Here is a 21,508-nt window from a genome sequence, read left to right on the forward strand (position 1 = left end):
GAATATGTTTGGGGACACTTCCTCCACCTTCATTGCTGTTGTGATGTGTCGTGATTGTAACCCAGATTAATTAAACCCAAAGTTGTTATGCTATGTTGTCCCCACAGCAGGATGAAAACAAGATTTACCGATTTACCAAAAAGAGTATTTGAAAAAAACGCCAAGTGAGGGCAGGGCAGGCTGGACACAGGACGGACAAGGAAACAAACACAGCAATGATTAGAAGCTGAAGGCATGAACTGTTAAGAGTGGAATTAGTAGTGAACATCTTTACGCTACTAACTTGAAACCCTCAGGGTGAAACCCTTGGAGGAGAGACGATAGCGATAAAAGATTTATTGAAGCTTCAGCTATAACATGCAGCAGCTTTAATGAGAAAATATCAGCTGAGACCAGTGTTCAAAATCCCCACCGTGTAGTCGACAATTAGTTCTGCAAAATCATACCAAGGATTTGGTCAAGTTTTTGTACAAGTTTGTGAATTGACTTTCCATGGATGATAAACTATTTAATTGAAACATAGAAATCCTACAGCACAATAAAGGCCCTTCGGCCCTCAAAGCTGTGCCGAACATGTCCTTACCTTAGAAATTACCTAGGTTTACCCATAGTCCTCTATTTTTCTAAGCTCCATGTATCCATCCAGGAGTCTCTTAAAAGAACCTATCGTTTCCGCCTCCACCACCACCAGCAGCCCATTCCAAGCACTCACCACTATCTGTGTAAAAAACTTACCCCTGACCTCTCCTCTGTACCTACTTCCAAGCACCTTAAAACTATGCCCTCATGTGCTAGCCATTTCAGCCCTGGAAAAAAGCCTCTGACTATCCACACGATCAATGCCTCTCATCATCTTATACACCTCTATCAGGTCACCTCTCATTCTCCGTCGCTCCAAGAAGAAAAGGCCAAGTTCACTCAACCTATTCTCATAAGGCATGCTCCCCAATCCAGGCAACATCCTTGTAAATCTCCTCTGCACCCTTTCTATGGTTTCCACATCCTTCCTATAGTGAGGTGAACAGAACTGAGCACAGTACTCCAAGTGGGGTCTGACCAGGGTCCTATATAGCTGCAACATTACCTCTCGGCTCTTAAACTCAATCCCATGATTGATGAAGGCCAATGCACCGTATGCTTCTTAACACAGAGTCAACCTGCGCAGCTGCTTTGAGTGTCCTATGGACTGGGACTTCAATCCCTTTGATCCTTTATACTGCCAGGAGTCTTGCCATTAATGCTGTATTCTGCCATCATATTAGACCTACCAAAATGAACCACTTCACAATTATCTAGGTTGAAATCCATCTGCCACTTCTTAGCCTAGTTTTGCATCCTATCAATGTCCCCCTGTAACCTCTGACAACCCTCCACTCTATCCACAACACCTCCAACCTTTGTGTCATCAGCAAATTTACTAACCTATCCCTCCACTTCCTCGTCTAGGTCATTTATAAAAATCACAAAGAATAGGGGTCCCAGAACAGATCCCTGAGGCACACTACTGATCACTGGCCTCCATGCAGAATATGACCCATCTACAACCACTCTTTGACTTCTGTGAGCAAGCCAGTTCTGGATCCACAAAGCAATGTCCCCTTGGATCCCATTCCCTCTTACTTTCTCAATAAGCCTTGCATGGGGTGCCTTATCAAATGCCTTGCTGAAATCCATATACACTACATCTACGGCTCTACCTTCATCAACGTGTTTAGTCACATCCTCAAAAAATTCAATCAGGCTTGTAAGGCATGACCTGCCCTTAACAAAGCCATGCTGACTATTCCTAATCATATTATGCCTCTCCAAACATTCATAAATCCTGCCTCTCAAGATCTGCTCCATCATCTTACCAACCACTGAAGTAAGACTCACTGATCTATAATTTCCTGGGCTATCCCTGCTCACTTTCTTGAATAAGGAAACAACATCCACAACCCCCCAATACTCCGGAACCTCTCCCATCCTCATTGATGATGCAAAGATCATTGCCAGAGGCTCAGCAATCTCCACCCTCACTTCCCACAGTAGCCTAGGGTACATCCCGTCCGGTCCCAGTGACTTATCCAACTTGATGCTTTCCAAAAGCTTCAGCACATCCTCTTTCTTAATACCTACATGCTTAAGCTTTTCAGTCTGCTGCAAGTCATCCCTACAATTGCCAAGATCCTTTTCCATAGTGAATAGTATTCATTATGTACTTCTTCCATCTCCTCCGGTTCAATACACACTTTTCCACTGTCACACTCGATTGGTCCTATTCTCACTTCTTATTCTCTTGCTCTTCACATACTTGTAGAATGCCTTGGGGATTTTCTTAATCTTTTCCACCAAGGCCTTCCCCAGAAGGGGGTCTCCTAATTTCATTCTTAAGCTCCTTCCTGCTAGCCTTATAATCTTCTAGATCTCTATCATTACCTAGTTTTTTTGAACCTTTTGTAAGCTCTTTTTCTTTTCTTGACTGAATTTACAACAGCCTTTGTACACCACAGTTCCAGTACCCTACCAGTGTTTCCCTGTCTCTTTGGAAAGTACCTACACTGAACCCCGTGCAAATATCTCCCGAACATTTGCCGCATTTCTTCCGTGTATTTCCCCGAGAATATCTATTTCCAATTTATGCTTCCAAGTTCCTGCCTGACAGCCTCATATTTCCCCTTACTCCAATTAAACGTTTCCCTAACTTGTCTGTTCCTATCCATCTCCAATGTTATGGTAAAGGAGATAGAATTGTGATCAACGACCCAAGAAGCCACTCAAGAGGAAGAACCAGCGCGGAAACAGAATGTGTAATGACCCAGAGGATTTAATACGGTTGGATGTGCAAGTTGTTTTCTTTCAAAGAATCCAAATTATTTTTTGGCAAGAACTATTATTTTTGCAAAGACTGATTAGTTACTGAATGAGATTTACTTTGTTTAAGAGTTGTGATGTTGGAGAATTGGCGTGAAAGGTGTTAAACTGTGTATATATAATTTTTGAATTTGAAATTAAACTTATAGATATACTGCCTGGAACTGAAACTGAAGTTAACTATAAAATGCAAGCATGAGGAAATCTGCAGATGCTGGAAATTCAAAGAACAACACACACAAAATGCTGGTGGAACACAGCAGGCCAGGCAACATCTATAGGGAGAAGCGCTGTCGATGTTTCGGGCCGAGATCCTTTGTCAGGACTAACCAAAAGGAAAGATAGTAGCTCTTACTATCTTTCCTTTCGGTTAGTCTGGAGGAAGGGTCTCGGCCCGAAACGTCGACAGCGTTTCTCCCTATAGATGCTGTCTGGCCTGCTGTGTTCCATCAGCATTTTGTGTGTGTTGTTGTTTTAACTATAATACTTGAGAATAGGAATAATATTTGGTTTCTAACTAACTAATGATAGGCATCCATTAGTCTTGAGAGACCATGGATTTGTGCCCTGGAAAGTTTCCAGAGCGCAGGCCTGGGCAAGGTTGTATGGGAGACTGGCAGTTGCCCATGATGCAAGTCTCCCCTCTCCATGCCACCGATGTTGCCAAGGGAAGGGCAAGGGACGATACAACTTGGCACCGGTGTCATCGCAGAGCAATGTGTGGTTAAGTGCCTTGCTGTTGGACACAACAGTCTGCCTTAACTAAAGCTCGAACTAGCGACCTTCAGATCACTAGACCAATGCCTTAATCACTTGGCCACTAAGTAGGGCTAAGTAAAAAGGAAAGTTTAGTCTGTTAATTTTCAAATAGCAAATAACACTAGATCTAATTTGTTAGAGAAATTAGAGTAATAAAGGAATCTCACTGATTCTATTTAAAAAGGAATTTGTTTTGGTTTGATACTTAAGATTTGGAACCTAAACAGAATGTTGGAATTTGAATTGTTCTTGCTCATGTAAATATTTTGTACATATTGTTCTTTTCTTATAAAAAAAACCTTATCCCCAGACGCGTGTGGTTTCTATTCACTGCCTCCTTCTCATACCTAGATTCTTCTGATGGCCTACTAGCACCCAATATAAATTTGGTTTTCTCAGAAGAGTGCGACGACTGGTCACACACGATGAGACTGGCGCTACACAGGTGTTTCATTATCTCCTGCCTGCTCCACAGATGAAGTCTTGGTTGATCACCGTTAGTCTGGAACCTCCCCGTTGGCCTTACCACCATGGGTGACCCTACCAGGAGTTAAAATCTAGATGGCATTGCTCTCGGGATCTCAGGAACGTACATGCTTCTCCATTGTGTTAGGGTGGTGACTCTGAGAAGCAACACACAATGGGTGACAAGGGATCATTAATATTCTTTGGCTTGCCCTGTGTCCATCTAATTTGATCTCTAATTCTGCCAGAGGAAGTGGTTGAGATGGGTACAATTACAATAGCTAAACGACATTTATAAAGTTTCATAAATAGGTAAGTGTAATCCCCTTGTTTAACACCATGCTTTATTTTATTAATACAGTTATCCTATTGGGACTTTTATCTCCTGCAGATTTTCTCAAAGTGCAATGTGTTCCTTTGATTACGATATACAATTTTTGCTGTTTAAAATAAAAATATAGTTGATTGATAAGTTAGGGTTGTTGCATTAGCCAATAGGATTTGTCTTGGGAACATTCTACAAAGTGCGGTAAAAGGAGATCGGGAGGCATCTTCTTGAGAGCGTGGAATTGAAGAAGGAGAATGGAAATGGACAATGAACATCAGAGGAGAACATGGTGAAATGCTCACAGAACCCATTTGGAAGGGCAGATACTGATGCTGGGGAATTCCTGTGCAGACAATGGTCTCACGGAGAATGTGCAGATATCTTTTAGTTAGCTATATGACATTGAAGAAAATTCGATGTTTTTCACTTGGATGTCGTGTGAATATTTGTTTCCTGGGACAGGTTCTTTAGTGTGAGACAGTTTCATGTTGTGAGGAAATGAAGTGAAGTAAACTGGATTGATTACGCTACAAGGGGCTCCAACAATTACATGAGAAATATAGACTATTATTTATATATATGACGCTTTTTTTCTGTATTTTGTATAATATAGCTTAAGAATTTTTGACAATACATTTTAGATCTAAGTTTATTCTGGTGTGAGTTAAATTATTTTCCCTGGCGAATGGTAAATTTGAATTGGTGTGTCAGAGTAACTGCCTTTGTTTGCCTTGGAAGGAACATTCAAACTTTTATGTTTGCTTATATCCAAATCATGTTTACCCTAGGTGAGCTTATTTAATGGAAATGACCTCTTGCGTTGTTATTTCCATGCATTGTAGAGCTCTGTTGCTGTGAACTTGAGTTTATAGTAATAGCATTGGGGATATGCATCCGATACCCTGAGAGGTTTGTGTCGGGCGTCCAAGTATACAGGAGTCATTGGCCCTCTTGGACCATGAGCTCATTCTATGTTTGATTCTTTGGTCTAGGACCATAAGACAAAGCAGCAAAATTAGGCCCTTCAGCCCACTGAGTCTGCTCCTGCATTCCACCATGCCCGATTTATTCCTCAACTCCATTCTTCTGCCTTCTCCCTGTTGTCAAAGGAACCTTTGACAACTTTACTAATCAAGAACCTGTCAAACTTTGCTTTAAATGTACTCAGTCACCTGGTCTCCACAAGCACCATGGCAATGAATTTGACAGATTCCCCCATCCTCTAGCTGAAGAAATTCCTCCTAATCTCTATTCCAAAGTGATGTCCTTGTATACCGAAACTATGCCCTTTGGGTCCAGACCCTTCACTATAAGGAAACATCTTCTCCATATCCACCCTTTCAAAAACCTACAAACGACACACACAAAATGCCAGAGGAATTCTGCAGGTCAGGCAGCATCTATGGAAAAGAGTATAGATGATGTTTTTGGCTAAGACCCTTCATCAGCACAGGAGAGAAAAAGATGAGGAGTCAGAGTCAGAATGTGGGGAGAGGGGAGGAAGAAGCACAAGGTGATATTGGGGGGGGGAGTTGCAGAAGGGTGAATTAAAGAGCTGGGAAGCTGATTGGAAAGAGAAACAGCTGGAAGTGTAATAGAGCCGAAAGTATTCACAGAGCATAGAATAGAACATTTTAACCTATTCCAAGATCAATCTAATGCTTCCTCCTACATAGCCCTCCACTTTTCTTGCATCGATTATCGAAGGGTCTCTTAAATGTTTCTAATGTGTCTATCTCTATCACCACCTCCAGAGTGCATTCTGCACAGCCACCCCTACCTCTAATATCACCCCCATACTTTTCTTCCAATCACCTTGAGATTACTCCCCGCCCATATTAGCCATTTCTATCCTGGGGAAGAGTCTCTGGCTGTCCACCAGATCTATGCTCCTTATCGTCACCTCTCTATTAAGTCACCTCTCATCCTCCTTCGCTCCAAAGAGAATAGCCCTCGCTTGCTCAACCTATATTCTTAAGACATGCCCTCTTATAGCATCCTGGTAAATCTCTGCACCTTCTCTAAAGACTCCACATCCTTCCTATAATGAGGACAATATTCTAAGTGTGGTCACCTTGCAGATCTTGAACTCAACCCCCCCGACTGATGCAGACGAGCACACCATATGCCTTCTTAATCACACCATCTATCTGTGCAGCAACCTTGAAGGATCTATGAACATAGACCCCAGGGTCCCTTGGTTCCTCCACTCTGCTAAGAATCCTGCCGCCAATCATGTATTTTGCCTTCAGGTTTGAAGTTTCAGGATGGATCACTTCACACTTTGGGCAGTACAGCCTCTCAGTGCAATCACTTTACAGCACCAGCTGTAAGATTGGGGTTTAATTCCCTCTGCTGTCTGTGAAGAGTTTAGATGTCCTTGCCATGACCACTCAGGTTTCCTCTGGATGTTCTGGTTTCCTCCCACAGTCCAAAGATATACGGTGCAGCAAGTGCAGTGGCATTTGCGGGCTGCTCGTGACAATCCTCACTGATTTGATTTGACGCAAATGCCTCATCTCTCTGTATGTTTTGATGTACACGTGACAAATAAAGCTGATATTTTTTCGGGATTGAATGCCATCTGCCACTTCAAATGTTCATCCAAATGCATTCTTCATGGACTACCACTCCATGAACCAGGAGGTGGGGAGTGGGAAGATGTTTCACTCACTCTGGATACAATCCATGGAATGAATTCCTCCTGCTCTTCAAAGATCCATGGTAAATGATGTGCACCCTCAGAAGGTATGCAATGCCTAATATTTCCTGTAAAGAATTAGTTTCTCTGAAAGAGATGGTGTAGGAATTCTCCAGAGTATTTTTAAAGAAGGATATAACAGTAGCGGATGCTTTGCCCTTTATCAAGTTTATAAATAGTTTACATTAACTCCCTTTTCCTATATTACCACATGTTCCTTGATTCACCAGCCTTTAAGTGAAGGGATTTCTTCACCTTCTATTATTCTGACACTGTGACTCAAATTTCCAGGTTATTCACCCAGGAGAAACATACCGCCTACATCCGAGCTCTACAAAAAACTTTGCAAGTTCCAATGTGATTAGTTTCTTCTAAACTCTGGAGAATTCAAGCCCAGTCTATTCATTCTCTTCTCATTTGACAAACCCACTTTCCCAGAAACAAGCCTGGTGATTTCTTATTGCCTTTATGGCAAGAATGCTCTTTATTCAACAAAAGCACACTGCAATAAAACTGTACACTACACACAAAACATTCTCACTGAAGCCCTATGTAATTGCAATTAATAACATCCTTTTCTGCATTTATCCTACTGTCTGCAACTTTTGCTTTAATAATAATAATAAGCCATAAATTTCAAGTGGAGTCATCAGCACACCATCGTGATGACGTTTTTTTTTTTAGCAGCCTTTCTTATTTTTATGAGGCCGACTTGCTAGCTCAACACTCAACCCAGCACGGAAGGAAAGTGCGCAAGGGAGCCGGCTGGATTCGAACTCGGGAGCCTTCGCTCCGGATTCCGGCGCAGATACCACTATGCCACCATGGCACTTATCATGAGTGTGGTGCAGATTTGATGAGCCAGTTAGATTCTATCTGTTCATCATTTTCAAGGAGAGCACAAAGGCCTTGAAAGCAAACAGCTGATATTTACTGCATTGTTATAGAGTCATAGGGCACCATGGTGCAGAAACAAGACCTTTGGCCCATCTAGCCCATGCCAGACTATTACTTTGGATAGTCCCATCGTTCCATACCTGGACCCTAGACCTCCAAGCCCCTTCCATCCATATGTAATTATCAAAATTACTATTTAAAATTGAAATCAGACTGTCATCTACCATGGTGCCTCATTCCACATTCACAGCACCCTATGAGTGAAGAAATTTCCCCTTCAGGTTCCCCTTAAATAATTCACCTTTCACCCTTAACCTGTGACCTCTAGTTCTAGTCTCACTCAAGCTCAGTGGAGAATGGCTGTTGCTATGGCCCTACCTATACATTTCATCTGGTCAACATGAGGTTGTTGAATTGATGCAATTTTACAGGTGCAATGATTTAGTAAGCCCTGCCATGAATGGTCCCAAGCAAGCCTATGAAAGGAGGAGGATAGGCATGAGGCCAGCAAGCACAGAGCTCCAGAAACGCTTACAGAAGGTCCAAAGACCACATTCGTGGGAAAGGAAGGACCTTCTCCTAGAAAAGATATGTAAATGTGAAGGCCACAGGGCCGACAAACCTTCCATTATCCAGTTTGAAAGACTAGTCTCAGACAGAGGACTCTGGAGAGCTGTTTTCCGTGGCCCATACCCTTACTGAGGCATTTGGTGCTACCGTGTCTTAACATGGAGGTGCTGGAGAGAAATTATTTTAACACACTGGTCTTTGATCCTCAATGCTCTCTGAGGAGAGATTGAGTAGAGTTAGACACAGCTGGTAGAGCTGTTACCCTACCTAGCAGTGAGATTAAAAATCTTGTCAAATAGCATCACAACAATCTCTCACTCAACGTCAGCAAAACCAAAGAGCTCATTATTGAGTACAGGAGGAAGAAGCCCAAGATCAATGAGCCAGTCCTCATGAGGGCATTGGAGGTATAGAGGGTCAGTAACTTTCAATTCCTTGGTGTTATCATATCAGAGGAGCTTCTGCGGAACCAGCACGGAAGTGCCGTCACAAAGAAGGCATGACAGCCCCTCTGCTTTTTGAGAAGTTCACATAGTTTCGGCATGTTGATAAAAGAAACTGAATTTCGAGGTAGTATATAGTGACATTTATGTACTTCATAATAAATTTACTTTGATTTTGACTTTGACTACACTGTCAATAACCCAGGCTCAATCCTGATCTCCAGTGTGTCTTTGTGAAGTTTGCATGTTCCTCCCCTGACCACACGACTTTCCTCGAAGTGCTCCCTAGAGTGATGGAGTCCGGGGAGAGTTATGTCGGGAGAGCTAAAATGGGATTAGTGTAGGATCTGTATAAATGTATGCTTGTTGGTTGCATCATGGCCTGATGTGCAAACTCTACTGAAGGCTCTACAATGTATCACTGGCACCAGCGTACCTGCCATCTAGGACGTATGCAGAAATGTGCTGGAAGAGGCCAGCAGTATCAATGAGGATCCCACCCACACTCATGAATTGTTTGTCCCACTCCCATCAGGGATGAAGCTCTACAGCACCCACGTCAGGACGACCAGACTGAAAAACAGTCACTTCCCCCAAGCCATGAGGTTGGTCTACACCCTCGCCCATTAACCCATGCCACCACACCCTCACCCCACCACCACCACTACTTTATCATTTCCTGTCAGCAGCACCATTTTACAGATACACCTATACCTAGTGTCACTTCAAGGACATACAATCAGTCTATTACTATAAGCCAAATCTTAAGTAATTATATTTATTGTTTTATGTTAATTGTGTTTTTATGCTTATTGTGTGCTTTTTATGCTGCATCAGATCTGGAGTAACAATCATTTCATTTTCCTTTACCTTATGTACTGAAGAATGACAATAAACAATTTTTAATCTTAGAACAATGTATCAGGATGGTACTACTCAATGCAATGAATCCCTTCAGTAGATTGCTTGTTGAGCTTGTTCCTGCACTGTCCAAGTGTCTGATCCTAATTGGCTTCTACTGACTGGAGTGTGTAACAATGGTATATGATCATATTATAATCAAAGAAGTTTGGGCAGGAGTTGATGCAGTGAAGTTATTTTTTTCTGGTTGAAGAATCCTAAATAAATTCAGTATTCATCCATCATCCATCAATATTCATCATTAAGGACCCCTACCATCTGGGCCATGCCATTTTCTTGCATCTACCTTTGGGCAGGACCTACACAACAATGTTCCTTCAACCATTCAGTGTCAAACCAACTGGCACAACACAAGAACTACAGTTTAGCAACACAATGACCACTTTGAACACTTAACACTAAAGTGGCCTTTTTTTTGCTCTAATTGTGTTGTTTCTCATAAAAATGGTGTATGATATGTTTATTTAATACTTTTCTTGTAGATGCTGCTAATCTGATGCTAGTTGCATTTGATACTGCTGCAATTAATTCTTTCATTTCACCCGTGCATACGTGTGCTTGTGCACATGAGAATAAACTTGACTTCTTAAAGATTAGCCACACACACAAAATGCTGGTGGAACACAGCAGGCCAGGCAGCACCTATAGGGAGAAGCGCTGATGATAGGGAGGACTCCTGACGAAGGGTCTCGGCCCGAAACGTCGACAGCGCTTCTCCCTAAAGATGCTGCCTGGCCTGCTGCGTTCCACCAGCATTTTGAGTGTGTTGCTTGAATTTCCAGCATCTGCAGATTTCCTCGTGTTTGCTTCTTAAAGATTAGATTAGCTTTTAGTTGTCACATGTACATCAAAACATATAGTGAAATGTGTTGTTTACAGCAAATCAAATCAGCTAGGACTGTACTGGGGGCAGCTGTAAGCAATGCTTCCTCTAAGGTGTGCACATTGCCGACACACACATCTTTTGCTACTAGCACACAAAGGAATTTAAACTGCGCCCAAAAAGTTGACACCCTCTACCTCATTGGCATGTCAAGTACATTTCACAATTGTACACGATCACATTACCTTTTCTGGTTTCTGTGGATGGTGTTGTCAATGTGGAGTTTGTGATGATTTGTCTGCATATTTTAGAACTGACTTCTTTATTCTGCTTTTATTGAAGAAATTAGTGATCCACTATGTCAAATTCCAAAGAAGCAAGGGGTGTGAACTGCAAAAGAACTGCTAGTTCATTTAAAGCAGAAAGGCTTATTATCCTTAGTTTAGCTTCAGGTTTACTTCCACTTAAAAATTCAGTGCATGCATGTTCTTATCACTGACCAAAAATTGCACAGCGCAAGATTTTTGCACCCACTGGTCATTACAAATTAGAGGAAGCACTGACACTGCAGGAATTAACCACCATTCAGTGATCGCAGGCTCTGTAAAGCAATTGTGCTAGCCACGACGCTACTGTGCCGAGCCACTTTGACTTTGAATGAGTGATCGATTATTTAAATCTGTTTATGCAGAGGGTCATGTATCTTTGGAATGATCTATTGAAGGATCTTGATGCCTGTTTGTTGAGACTGAGGCAGATATATTTTGGGACACTGATTGAATCAAGGGATAAGCGACACGGGAGCAGCTTTGATCATATTGAATAACGCAGCAAGCTTGAGGGACTTTATGGTCATCTCTTGCCCCTATTTCTCATGTTCTTATGGGAATCAGAAGAACTACAGGTACAAACTTACTCCAGTACTCCCGAGACTTCCATCAATTGCTTGACCGCATCCTTAAATTGAAAAAATGTTCCAAGGTTTTCCTTGTGGTTTATGGTGTCCAGAATATGCGTATTGGCAAAACCTGGGCACAGGGCATTGACACGAATTCCATAATTTCCAAGTTTAGAAGCTTCCTGTAGGAAAGAAAGGTTGGTTATTAGGTCAATGGTCCTTCCCTTTCCCAGAAGCTCTTGGATGTAGTTTGATCAGAGAGAGCAGTTTCATTTGATTATAGAGAATCTCTAGTATTTATTTTATTTGTTTGTTTACTCAGTCTTAATAAACTTTAGCAAGGTTGGATTCTGCTGCTCTGTAAGCCTTAACTAGTTTTGTCCTATCCGATACACAAGCGATTCTGCATGAGTCCTGATGAAGGGTTTCGGCCCCAAATGTCAATACTTTATCCCTCTTCACAGATGCTGTTTGACCTGCTGAGTTCCTCCAGCATTTTGTGTGTGTTCCTTTATCCCACCCTGATGGGTTCTGACCGAAGTCAGAATGTAGAATAATAGCCAATTATGAACGGGATGTCAGTGAGTTTTCATGTGGACTACTCCAGTGACAGGATCTGGGAAAGTCAGGGCATAATTCCTGCTGTGGGCCTATAAGCTTCTGACTCGGGTCAGAATCTGATTCAGATTTATTGTCCCTGACATATGTCACAAAATTTATTGTTTTGTGGGATAGCTCCTCCAAGGTGCTGATACCCAGCAAGCAACATGTTATATCTTAGCTAGGGTCAGACATATCATCTGAATGTGCTCATATTTTTGATCTTGAATGGCATAAATTTAATCATTAATCCATGCTGATATGTCTTCACATAACGAATTTCCTCCTGAATTCCCAATTCAAATTATTTAAATTTGCCCTTCGAATATTTTTTTCAGATCTAATTCATTTATCCACCTTTGATGAGTAGTCTAGCCACATTTACCCCCACCTTGCATCTACCACATGGAATTATTATGGGAGTGAGGAAGCATGCAAAATAGTCCTGGATGGATTTCAGGAAAAATTAGAGAACTCCGAGGAAACAATTTCAGAAATTGGAGATGCAAACGGACCAAGAAGTCCTTGTGCAGGATTCCCTAAAGGTTGAATTGGTAGTAAGAAAGGCAAATGCAGTGTTGTCATTTATTTTGAGAGGATTAGAATATAAAAGTAAGGATGTAATGCTGAGGCTTTCCATGTCATTGGACAGACCACACTTGGAGTACTCTGAGCAGTTTTGGCCCCCATATCTAAGAAAAGGTGTGCTGGCATTTGAGAGGGTTCCAGGGGAGGTTCGTGAGAATGATCCTGGGAATGAAAATGTTAATGTCTGAGAAGCATTTCATAGCTCTGGGCATGCACTGGCTGGAGATTAGAAAAACGAGGGAGGATTTCAGTGAAACCTACTGAATAGTGGAAGGTCCAGACTGAGTAGACATGGAGAGAATATTTCCAATAGTTGGAGTCACTAGGACCAGAAAGCATCAACTCAGAATAGGACCTCCCTTCAGAACAGAGTTGAGGAGGAATTTCTCTAGCCAGAGGATGGTGAATATGTGCAATTCATTGCCACAGACAGCTCTGGAGGCCTTGTCTTTGGGTATATTTAAAGTGGAGGTTGATAGGTTCTTGATGAGCAAGGTCGTCAATAGTTCCAGGGAAAGGGTAGGAGAATGGGGTTGAAAGGGAAAGTAAATAGGCCATAGCTGAATGGCAGGCAGACCCAATGGATTGGTCTAATTCTACTTAGTGTCAATGGACCCAGAATCAGCACTGCTATGAAGAGGTCGTCTGAATGACTCCATCCAATTGTCGGTTTGATATATTCATTACTTCTGTAATAAAAGTAGCTCTAGCACCTATTTAGAAAACGACGGCCAACCTGGTCATTTGGGGCAATCGCCATTATAGCTGACAATACTCACAGCGAGGGATCTCGTGAAGCCTAGCACTCCGTGCTTTGAGGCTGTGTACACCGGAGCGTGGGCTGCTGGTAGGAAACCTGAATGTCAGAGGAAATACACAATAAGGTTTCTCAAAAATGCAAGGTTATGGATGAATGTGCACAGACCTTTGCTGAGCTGATCCTGTGGCTACCGGGCATACAGTGGGGAATGGCATGAAGCAATCCACAAGGAGCAGAGAGTAGACACTCCTTTGCTCAGGTACAATGTGCACATTGTTCCCCAATGCTACCGCCTTACATTGACTGCATTCCTCGGGTAGTTTTTTTTTAACGTACATGTGTCAATGGTTCGTGAATATTTTCAATAGATATCAAGGTAAAAGAAATACTTATTTTTCTGAGTGGCAGGAAGAATATTTTCGTATCGTTATCTACAGGGTGAGTTCGCTTGCCTGCGATCTTTTCACAGGCCATTTGAATAAACAGTGGTCTTTCAACAGAAAGCACATGGGAAAATTCCATCTCATGAGAGGACATGACACGAGTTCCATGAGTTACCCCTGGGAACTGTGGCTTTCCTATGTGGCTGTGCACACAAGGCAGCTAATTAGAAGTAAAATAATATGCAGTGACAAATACTTCAGAAGATTAAAACAGATTCGTTTTATTTGTCACATGCACACGAAAATATTGAAACATACTGTGAAATGTGTCATTTCTGTCAAATCAAATCTGCAAGATTTGTGCTAGGCAGCCTGCAAGTGTCGCTAGCTTTTATGTGGTTAGTTTTGTCTTTAAGAAAATAATGGCATGAAAACTTTGCCACAGCTGTCATACAGTACTATGCAATAGCCTTAGGCACCCTAGCTATATTTATGTATCTCAGTCTTTTCGTACAGTACTGTACATTTCATTCTGTGTCTAGTTTCACTCAGAATTACCTTTTTTGTTCCCACACTGGTCTTTTGTGTGTCACACCCGGACATTCTGTAGGATTGTGGATCATCGGTCTGGAATGTCACTGACCTAGCCCTCGGTAGATTGCAAAACTTCTGGTTCATACAGGGCTTCTGGTTTGGGAAAACTCCGTACATTTTCAATGGCACACACTCATCCACAAGGTTCTTGATGAAGACAGTGATGGCTGTGACATATTCATACAGATCCTAAGGTGAATCCCAGCCTAGATCCTTTAACTCAAATTAATTTTTCAATGAGGTAACCAGGTAGGCAGATGTCTCACCTTCAGTTTCATTGGGCACAACAGTGATTTACAGAAGTGCTTTTCTCGTTTGCAACAGAAATGGAGAGTTCTGATGAAAGGTTAGCATCAACTCTGTTTCTCTCACCACAGATGCTGCCTGGCCTGTAAAGAATTTATGGCATTCTCCTTTATTTCAGATGTTCAATAATTTTAGTGTTTTGTATCTCAAAGTTTCACAGTGATTTTGCTTTCTCCTTCACTTGGGCTGTTTCATTTCTTTCAGTGAGTGACTGGCAGACTTCCATCACCCTCTCTTCACTGGCACCACCTTCTTTTGCAGTGCTGCATCTTTCTTGGTCTCAAAGCCAAAGTCAAAGTAAATTTATTATCAAAGCATTTATATGTCACCATATAGTACCCTCAGATTCATTTTCTTGCAAGCAATGACAGAAAAATAAAGAATTATAATAGAATTCATGAAAAACTGTACATAAACTAGAACTAGAGAAACCATTCGAGGAGACTATCACTGTATGGCCTAATGAGGAAATCTCTAAGCTCCAGGACTTTTTTGAAAAGACTATCTGGTAGATGTTAAGGAGGCTGCCACAAATGGAACAGATGCATTCTTGATTCTTCCTCATTTGTCATTAGCTACATCAGTAAGTGTGTAGATGATGTAGGTAGCTCAAGAACGGATGTCTCAAAGTCCAACCAGAAGCCATAAGACCATAACACATAGGAGCAGATTTAGGCCATTTGGCCTATAGGGTCTGCTGTGCCATTCAATCATGGCTATCCTTTTTACACTTCCTCAACCCCATTTCATGGCCTTCTCCCCGAAACCTTTGATCCAGTCAGGAACCTATCAATCTTTGCCTTAAATACACCCAATGACCTGGCTTCCACAGCTGTCTATGGAAACAAATTCTGCAAATTCACCACCCTCTAGCGAAGGAAAATTCTCTGCATCTCTGTTTTAAATGGACACCCCTCTATCCTGAGGCTGTGCAATCTTGTCCTAGTCTGCCCTACCATGGGAAACATCCTTTCCACATCTTCTCTGTCTAGGACTTTCAACATTCAAAATGTTTCACTGAGATCCCCCCCCAATTCCAGCAAGTACAGACCCAGAGCTATCAAACATTCTTCATATGATGACCTTTACACTCCCGGAATCATCCTTGTGAACTTCCTCTGGACCCTCTCCGATGCCAGCATATCTTTTTTAAGATGAGGAGCCCAAAACCTTTTCACAATACTCAAGGTGAGGCCTCACCCATGCCTCAGCATCACATCCTTGCTCTTGTGTTCTAGACTTCTTGAAATGAATGCTAACATGTCATCTGCCTCCCTCACCGCCAACTCTACCTGCAAATTAACTTTAAGGTGTTCTGCACAAGGACTCCCAAGCCCCTTTGCATCTCAGGTTTTTTGATCCCCCCCCCCCATTTAGAAATTAGTCTGTACATTTATTTCAACTACCAAAGCACATGACCATGTATTTTTCAACATTGTACTTCATTTGCCATTTTGCCCATTCTCCTAATTTGTCTGAATGCAGAAGTGTGCTTGCTATTAAAAAGCCCGAGACACTGCTGTCAAGTCTGGTGACAGAACAGCTCTCAGAGCAGCCAGGAGAAATCTCGTCTTCGGCATCAAGACAGCAAAGGCTGCCTATGCACAAAAAATTCAGGAACACCTGTTTGATAAAGAATCTCAGCGTATGAGGCTTGCTATTAAGGGTATTACCGACTGTGCAAGGGAAAAGAGCATCAACTTTACCAGCAGTGCTGCCCTCCCTGATGTTCTGAACAACTCCTATGCATGCTTCGTCGTGCAACAAAAAGCACCCTTCCCAGGTGAGCAGCCACTACTGTAACAGCAGTGGACATGAGCAGTATTCTGCAGGGTCAAATCCCGTAAGGCAGCTGAGTCAGATAATATCCTAGGCCAAGTATTCAGAGCGTGTACCCCAGCTTACTGACAGCACATGAAAGTTCAGTCATCCAGGCTGCTGTCCCCACATGCTTCAAATCAGCCACCATCATCCCTGCAGGGAAGACCTCCACCCCTAAGTGAGCCACTGCCCAGTGGCACTGACACCAATCATCTGAAAGGCTGGTAATGGCACAGATCACAAACTCCACTCTTGCCATTTTGGACTCTAACCAATATGCTTACCGATATTACTGCTCTATGACCGATGCCACAGCATCTGTCATGCACCTGGCCCTGATACACCTGGAAAATGAGGACACATGTCCGAATGCCATTTCTGGATTTCAGTTTGGCTTTCAACTCTATTGCCCCACAGATGCCGGCACAAAAGTGGTGGGGCTTATCACCAATGATGAGGTGGCGGGAGATCTCAAGGCCTGGTGCAAGGTCTGTGCACCCCTCTGCTTGAACGTCAACAAGATGGTTATCAACTTCAGGAGAACTCGCACCACTGACGCCCCATTTTACATCGATGGCACAGCAGTGGAAACTGTGAGCAGTTTCAGACTCCTGGGAGTGCACATCACACACAATCTCTTGTGGTCCCAGAACACAACCCCCACAGTCAAGAAAGCTCATCAATGTCTCTGCTTTCTGAGGAGGCTGAAGAGAGCTGGACCTTGCACATCCATACTCACCTCGTTCTACAGAAGAGAGAAACCTGACAAGCTGCATCACTGCTTAACATGGAAGCTGCACAGTGGCAGATAGGAAAGTTCTACAGCGGGTAGTCAAAACTGCTCAATACCTCACTGGCAACCCAGCCCACTCACCATCAAGGACATATCAGATATAGGAGTAGAATTAGGCCATCAAGTCTGTTCCACCATTTAATCACAGCTGACCCCTTTTCCTCCTCTTCAGCCCCACTGCCCAACAAATTCTGCTCCAGATTAGGTCCTTCTGCAGCTTACTTGTATCTTCAGCACTACCTGCCCTTCCACCAGTCTTACTATCATTTGCAAACATGACAATTTTTGTCCCCTCTATTTTGTCCCCTCCCCTCTATTCGATCATCGAAATCATTTATACGCAGCATAAAAAGAAGTGCTCCCAACACCAATGCCTGTGGAACACCACTAGTGACTTGCAGCCAATCAGAAAAGGATCCTTTTATTCCTACTCACAGCCTCCTACCTAGCCAATGCTCTAACTAAGCATGCCAATAACTTTTCTGTAATCCCAGGGGCTCTTAACTTGGTAAGCAGCCTCATGTGTGGCACCTTGTCAAAGGCCTTCTGAATGTCCAAATATACAACATCCACTGCAAACACGAGGAAATCTGCAGATGCTGGAAATTCAAGCAAGACCCACAAAATGCTGGTGGAACACAGCAGGCCAGGCAGCATCTATAGGGAGAAGCACTGTCGACGTTTCGGGCCGAGACCTTTCATCAGGACTAATCGAAGGGAAAGATAGTAAGAGATTTGAAAGTAGTGGGGGGAGGGGGAAATGCAAAATGATAGGAGTAGACCAGAGGGGGTGGGATGAAGCTAAGAGCTGGAACGGTGATTGGCGAAAGTGACACAGAGCTGGAGAAAGGAAAGGGTCATGGGACGGGAGGCCTCAGGAGAAAGAAAGGTGGCGGGAACACCAGTGGGAGATGTAGAACAGGCAAACAACTAAATATGTCAGGTATAGGGTAAGAAGGGAAGGGGGGCATTAACGGAAGTTAGAGAAGTCAATGTTCATGCCTTCAGGTTGGAGGCTACCCAGCCGGTATATAAGATGTTCCTTCAACCTGAGTTTGGATTCATTTTGACAGCAGAGGACGCCATGGATAGACATATCAGAATGGGAATGGGACGTGGAATTAAAATGTGTGGCCACTGGGAAATCCTGCTTTTTCTAGTAGACCGAGCTTAGGTGTTCAGCGAAATGGTCTCCCAGTCTGCGTTGGGTCTCACCAATATATAAAAGGCCACACCGAAAGCACCAGACGCAGTATACCACACCAGCCGACTCACAGGTGAAGTGTCGCCTCACCTGGAAGGACTGTCTGGGGCCCTGAATGGTGGTGAGGGAGGAAGTGTAAGGGCAGGTGTAGTACTTGTTCCGTTTACAAGGATAAGTGCCAGGAGGAAGATCGGTGGGAAGGAATGAGGGGGACGAGTGGACAAGGGAGTCGCATAGGGAGCGATCCCTGCGGAAAGCAGAAAGGTGGGGGAGGGAAAAATGTGCTTGGTAGTGGGATCCCTTTGGAGGTGGCGGAAGTTACGGAGAATTATATGTTGGACCTGGAGGCTGGTGGGGTGGTAGGTAAGGACAAGGGAAACCCTATCCCGAGTGGGGTGGCGGGTGAATGGGGTGAGGGCAGATGTGCGGGAAATGGGAGAGATTTGTTTGAGAGCAGAGTTGATGGTGGACAAAGGGAAACCCCTTTGTTTAAAAAAGGAAGACATCTTCGTCCTGGAATGAAAAGCCTCATCCTGAGAGCAGATGTGGCAGAGACGGAGGAATTGTGAGAAGGGGATAGCATTTTTGCAAGAGACAGGGTGGGAAGAGGAATAGTCCAGGTAGCTCTGAGAAACATCCACTGCATCTCCTTTATCTATCCTACTTGTAATCTCATCAAAGAATTCCAACAGGTTCATCAAGCAAGATTTTCCCTTAAGGAAATCATGCTGACTTTGTCCTATCTTGTCCTGTGTCACTAAGTTAACCTCATCCTTAACAATTGACCACAAACTTATCCCAGCCACTGAGGTCAGGCTAACTGATCTACAATTTCCTTTCTGCTGCTTTCTCCTTTCTTCAAGAGTGGAGTAACATTTGCAATTTTCCAATCCCTGGCACCATATCAGAGTCCAATAATTTTTGTAAGATCTTTACTAATGCCTCTACAATCTCTCCCACTACCTCTTTCAGAACCCCAGGGGGTGCAGTTCATCTGTTCCGGGTGACTTATGTACCTTTAAGTCTTTCAGCTTTTTGAGCAGCTTCTCCCTTGTAATAATAACTGGACTCATTTCTCTTCCCTCACACCCTTCTAAACCTGGCACACTGCTAGTGTCTTCCACAGTGAAGACTGATGAAAATCAAAAACAAGAGAAAATCTGCAGATGCTGGAAATCAAAAGCAATACATACAAAACGCTGGAGGAACTCATCAGGCCAGGCAGTATTTATGGAAAAGAGCACAGCTGATGTCTTGGCCCAAAATATCAATTGTACTCTTTTCCACAGATGTTGTTTGGCCTGCTGAGTTCCTCCAGTATTTTGTGACTGATTCTAAAAACTCATTTAGTTCACCTGCCACCTCCTTGACCCCTGTTATAATTTCTCCAGCCTCATTTTCTAGTGGTTCTATTTCCAATATTATCTCTCTTTTATTTTTTGCATACTTGAAGAAGCTTTTACTATCCACTTTGATATTTTTCGCCAGCTTGCTTTCATATATCCTCTTTCCCTTCCTAATGCTGCTTTTAGTTGCTCTCCTTAAGTTTTAAAAGCTTCCTAATCCTCTGTCTTACCACTAATTTTTGCATTGTTGTATGTTCTCTCTTTTGTTTTTACATTAGCTTTGACTTTCCTTGTCAGCAATGGTTGTAATATTTTGCCATCTGAGCATTTCTTCGTTTTTGGAATACATCTGTCCTGCATCTTCCTCATTTTCCCCAGAAGATGATATCATTGCTGCTCTGCTGACATCCCTGCCAGCATCTCCTTCCAATTTACTTTGGTCAACTCCTCTCTCAAACCACTGTAATTTCCCTCACTCCACTGAAATACTGCTACATCAGACTTTACTTTCCCCCTTTCAAATTTAAAGTTGAACTCAATAATATTGTAATCACTACCTCCATATACACAGAAAGGTGCCAGAAAATGGCCAGTAACATCAGGAAGGATCCCACCCACCCTGTTCATGGACAGTTTGTCCCACTCCCATAAGGGAAGAGACTATATAGCATTCAGGCAAGGACCACCAGACTCAAAAACAAACTGCAGATTCTGCAAATGCTGCAAATTTAAATCAACACACCCAGAATGCGAGAGGAACACAGTAGGTCCAGAGTGGAGAGGTCATGTTGCAACTCTACAAATCTCTGGTGAGACCGCACTTAAAGTATTGTGTTTAATCCTGGTGGAGAGGGTGCAGAGGAGATTTACTAGGATGTGGCCTGGATTGGAGAACAAGTCATATGAAGCAAAGTTAGCAGAGCTGGGACTTCTCTCTTTGGAGCGTAGAAGAATGAGAGGGGACTTGATAGAGGTCTACAAGATCATGAGAGGCATAGATAGGGTGGATAGTCAGTACCTGTTTCCCAGGGCACCAATAGCAAACACCAGAGGGCATATGTACAAAGTTAAGGGAGGGAAGTTTAAGGGAGACATCAGGGGTAAGTTTTTTACACAGAGGGTTGTGAGTGCCTGGAATGACTTGCCAAGGATGGTGGTGGAGGCTAAAACATTAGGGGTATTTAAGAGCCTCTTGGACAGGCACGTGGATGAAAAAAAACAATGGAGGGTTATGGGGTAGTGTGGGTTTAGTACTTTTTTTTAAAGGATTATATGGGTCAGCACAACATGGAGGGCTGAAGGGCCTGTACTGTGCTGTAGTGTTCTATGGTTCTATAGGTCAGGTAGCATCTATGGAAATGAATAAACAGTTGATGTTTCAGGCCAAGACCCTTCTTCAGGACTGGAAAGGAAGGCAGAAATGACAGAATAAAAAAACAGGGTAAGGGAAAGAAG

At 43.0% G+C, this 21,508-nt stretch overlaps 1 protein-coding gene across 1 annotated transcript in view; it reads right to left on the minus strand.

Annotated features, from left to right (window-relative positions):
• Nucleotides 1–21,508, minus strand: part of LOC132396292 (15-hydroxyprostaglandin dehydrogenase [NAD(+)]-like) — a 77,646-nt gene that overhangs the window by 860 nt on the left and 55,278 nt on the right. Inside the window, exons 5-6 of the mRNA XM_059973819.1 lie at nucleotides 13,626–13,702; nucleotides 11,677–11,840 (exon numbers count right to left, since the gene is read on the minus strand). Of these exons, the coding sequence (XP_059829802.1) occupies nucleotides 11,677–11,840; nucleotides 13,626–13,702 (241 nt within the window). The remainder of the gene's footprint in view (nucleotides 1–11,676; nucleotides 11,841–13,625; nucleotides 13,703–21,508) is intronic.

Source organism: Hypanus sabinus, chromosome 7 (genome assembly GCF_030144855.1).
Source record: "Hypanus sabinus isolate sHypSab1 chromosome 7, sHypSab1.hap1, whole genome shotgun sequence".
In the NCBI taxonomy this organism is placed as follows: Eukaryota; Metazoa; Chordata; class Chondrichthyes; order Myliobatiformes; family Dasyatidae; genus Hypanus; species Hypanus sabinus.